Below are 3,062 nucleotides of genomic sequence, written 5' to 3' on the forward strand. Positions count from 1 at the left end.
TAAGAACTTGTTCGCCGTTTCCCCCAGCAACCTTCTTCTCGAACATGACAACTTGTTGCAGACCGACATCGCGCCCCTTGCCGCACTGCAGCCACACGTACGTGGGTATCAATTGGCGTGAAGAGCACAGACAGTTGCTAGGGGTACTACCTGCGACGGGAGAGATGTATTTGCATCAGAAATCCCATATGTTTCCTAGAATAACTTCCACATCTAATCGGAAGTGAAAAGCTAAATCAGATACAGTGAGCTGCCATTGAGCTCCCAAGAGCAGGCTCCACATGCATGAAGTGCATAGAAGTCCCTCCAGATGGGCCCCTTGCATTTGTTCTGGTGCTGTCCATACCTGTATATAGTCAGCGTGGTGTACGCAATAACCTCTAGCGGTGCAATTAAAACCAGCGAAAATGTCTTCTGATAGGTTGATTCCGTTGGAAGCTTTTGAACAAGAGCCGCACGTCTGTACGAAGAAGCGATCGAAGATGTCAGGATGACCATAGTGCATTCGCACCTGAAGAAGCAAACAAACTGGAATCTCACATTTAGTGACAACATGAACGATCCTTCGTGCTCTGCTCCGTTTAGGAATAGTTTCCTACTACTCGCCCCTGCAAATCCTCCACGGCGTCTAAGTTAATTTCCAACGGTAAAATGTCATGAAGAATATAAAATACTTGCGCACTCTCAAAGGAGTGAAGTACAAGCGTTGGTTTGTCGTTGTGAAAAGGTTTTCCTGCAGGGCCATGTAGCTGGCTAAACTTGAAACGTTTTCTGTAAATATGTGCTCCCTGAAGCCTGATCATAGAAAGAGCATTTTAGCCTTTTCTGGGTTTTTGTTGACGTGGAGTGTCAAAGCTGTGCCATCCAGCCGCACTATTATTAGGAATGATAATTTTACTATGTCTGGCACATTAAACTGAGATCCTACATCTGTTTTGGTTGAGAAGCCCTTATCAAGGAACGTCCCTTACCGAGAATCCGCATTCGAGCGTTCAGCGCGAATTCCTGAAGTAAGTTGCGGAGCTTTATCGCCTCCTCAAGGTACGACTCCATATTCATGTCCATCACCTGCATAGTGTCCATTCTCGAAAAGGCAATTGCGTGGTTCTGATTTTCAGGCTTCCCTGGTCCAATGATCGGAGCGCGACCCCACGGCGTCCCTGACTCGTCTACTATCAAGGGCAGCCGAATCTTGTAAATAGCCTCGAGTCGCAACGGACCCCTGCGCGACGGCCACAGCATTTCTTCTTGGTTGGTGTTGCGCCGAAGCCTGGCCAGGTTTTGTGCTTCAGCCTCCATGCGTGCTTGGTGGCGCGACAGCTTTTCTTCAAAAAAAGCTACGCGCTCTTTCATTGTCAGAATCCCTATCTCCCTGAGAGCGCCGACACTGTTGCTTCTGTGGGCGGCGGTTCTTGGCGAACTCGTGCGAGCCTCGTGCTTATCTCTTTTTGAGCCCGAGTTAGCTTGCCGGTCGTGGTTATCCTGCCTGCTCACTGCGCCGCTCGTTTCTAGAGCATGCGGAGAAATTTGGAACTCTGTTCGGTGAAAGGCCTCGTGCCGATGGAGCTGCAACGCTTGGACAGGTGGATGCATTCCAATGCCTACTTTCGTGTGATTGTAAGCATTGATAGCGTCTTGGTTACTGGCCACCACGGAGTCCTCAGGCCAAGCAGCAGAGTCCAACAAATGTTCCAAGCGGTGGACGTCCATGGTTGCCAAGGCACTCCAAGGCAGCGAGCTCTCGTGCCTAGGATGCAAAGTGATGATGGAGTGCCTCCTCAGCGCTGAAGTGCATTCTGCACCTAGTGCATCTGTAGGGCTGCTCGAGTCCAACATGCAATGCCTAGCCCTCATTGTCGGTCGAGTAGTGTACTGTCTGGCTCTCCCGGAAAGCTCACCTGAGCAGCTTGTTTTCTTCTTCTCGAAAGAGCAAGAGCCAAAGGAACCAGCGCCTGTTTGCGGCTGGCCAGCACACCCAACGGGCGTCATGGGAGCCATGCAGTCACGCGCCAAATCTCGAGCAAACTGCGCCTCCAGAAGCGTTGGCGTAGGAACGCTATTGGGAAAATTGCCAGGGGCATAGGATGGCAAGCGAGCAGAATCTGTTCGCCATTGGAAGTGGCTTCTGCTTGAGTCAAGGGTGTTCAATTGAGGCGGAGGGTTGCTTGGGTATTCGCAATCCACGTCTTCCCCGGAAGCAGCCCTGGCGTATCCAGTAGTTTGTCTATGGATAAGAGGAAAGCGCGGACTTGCGCTGTGGAGAGGAGTTTGAGACAACAGAATTTCTGCCTGAAGTCCCTTGGCGCAAGAGTTTTCTGCAGATCCTGAATCGCCTGAAGACTCTACTAGCGTATCACTGCGATCGGTCCTTTTGAAAGAACTGACGGCACGTGCTGGAGCCTCCATTTGGTTTGGATCCGGGCCGTGCGGTAACCCTTGGCACAGCATGGAGAGGAAAGTTCTTTTTTGCCCGCCAGTTGCCTCAGGATGTGACCGCGTTAGGTGACTCTTTGAATCCAGCTCTCCGGTCCCTTCATGAGGTGAAACTGTATACCGAAAAGCGCTCTTCGTTCGTGCAGCAAACAGAGATCTGTCACACTCCTTTTTCTGACGCAGCCAATGAATAGCACGCGCGATCTTAGACTCGAAATCTCCAGCACCTCCTTTTGCCCCCATGGCCCCTGCTCCCTTGCTTGGGAATCGCGATGGTAGGCAGGGACTGGATTTTGCCTGGATTTCCGGAGTGGCAGGTGGCGCCGATGGGCCTATCTCGTTCGCTTTCGGACTACCGAACGCTGGTTCCTTTGTTTCAGGAGTTATGAAACCCTTCTTCAGGAGTTCGCGGGTGCCTTCGAGAATGGTTGTGCGGATATACTGCCGGGACTCAGCGCGCCGATGCATTGCCAGATTCTCCTCAACTTTACCAACTATATTGCGCTCATCCGTGCTATGTGACAGCTCAGCAGAAGTTGTCAAGGCTTGCTGTTCGACGGAACCAGTAGCCGCTTTGCTGCTGCTGCTGGAAGCGGCCTCTGCCGATCGAACCCCTCCACTGCTGCTGC

At 51.7% G+C, this 3,062-nt stretch overlaps 1 protein-coding gene across 1 annotated transcript in view; it reads right to left on the reverse strand.

The window, feature by feature from the left end:
* The window catches only part of EMH_0035710 (uncharacterized protein), a gene marked incomplete at both ends in the record, with an annotated part of 5,333 nt that extends 2,432 nt beyond the window's left edge, over positions 1–2,901 (reverse strand). The window contains one exon of the mRNA XM_013494997.1: positions 972–2,901. Coding sequence (XP_013350451.1) covers positions 972–2,901 — 1,930 coding nt within the window. The remainder of the gene's footprint in view (positions 1–971) is intronic.
* Positions 2,902–3,062: the final 161 nt, after the last annotated feature.

The sequence above is a fragment of the Eimeria mitis genome, genomic scaffold (genome assembly GCF_000499745.2).
Source record: "Eimeria mitis Houghton genomic scaffold, Emh_scaff1379, whole genome shotgun sequence".
Lineage (NCBI taxonomy): Eukaryota > Apicomplexa > Conoidasida > Eucoccidiorida > Eimeriidae > Eimeria > Eimeria mitis.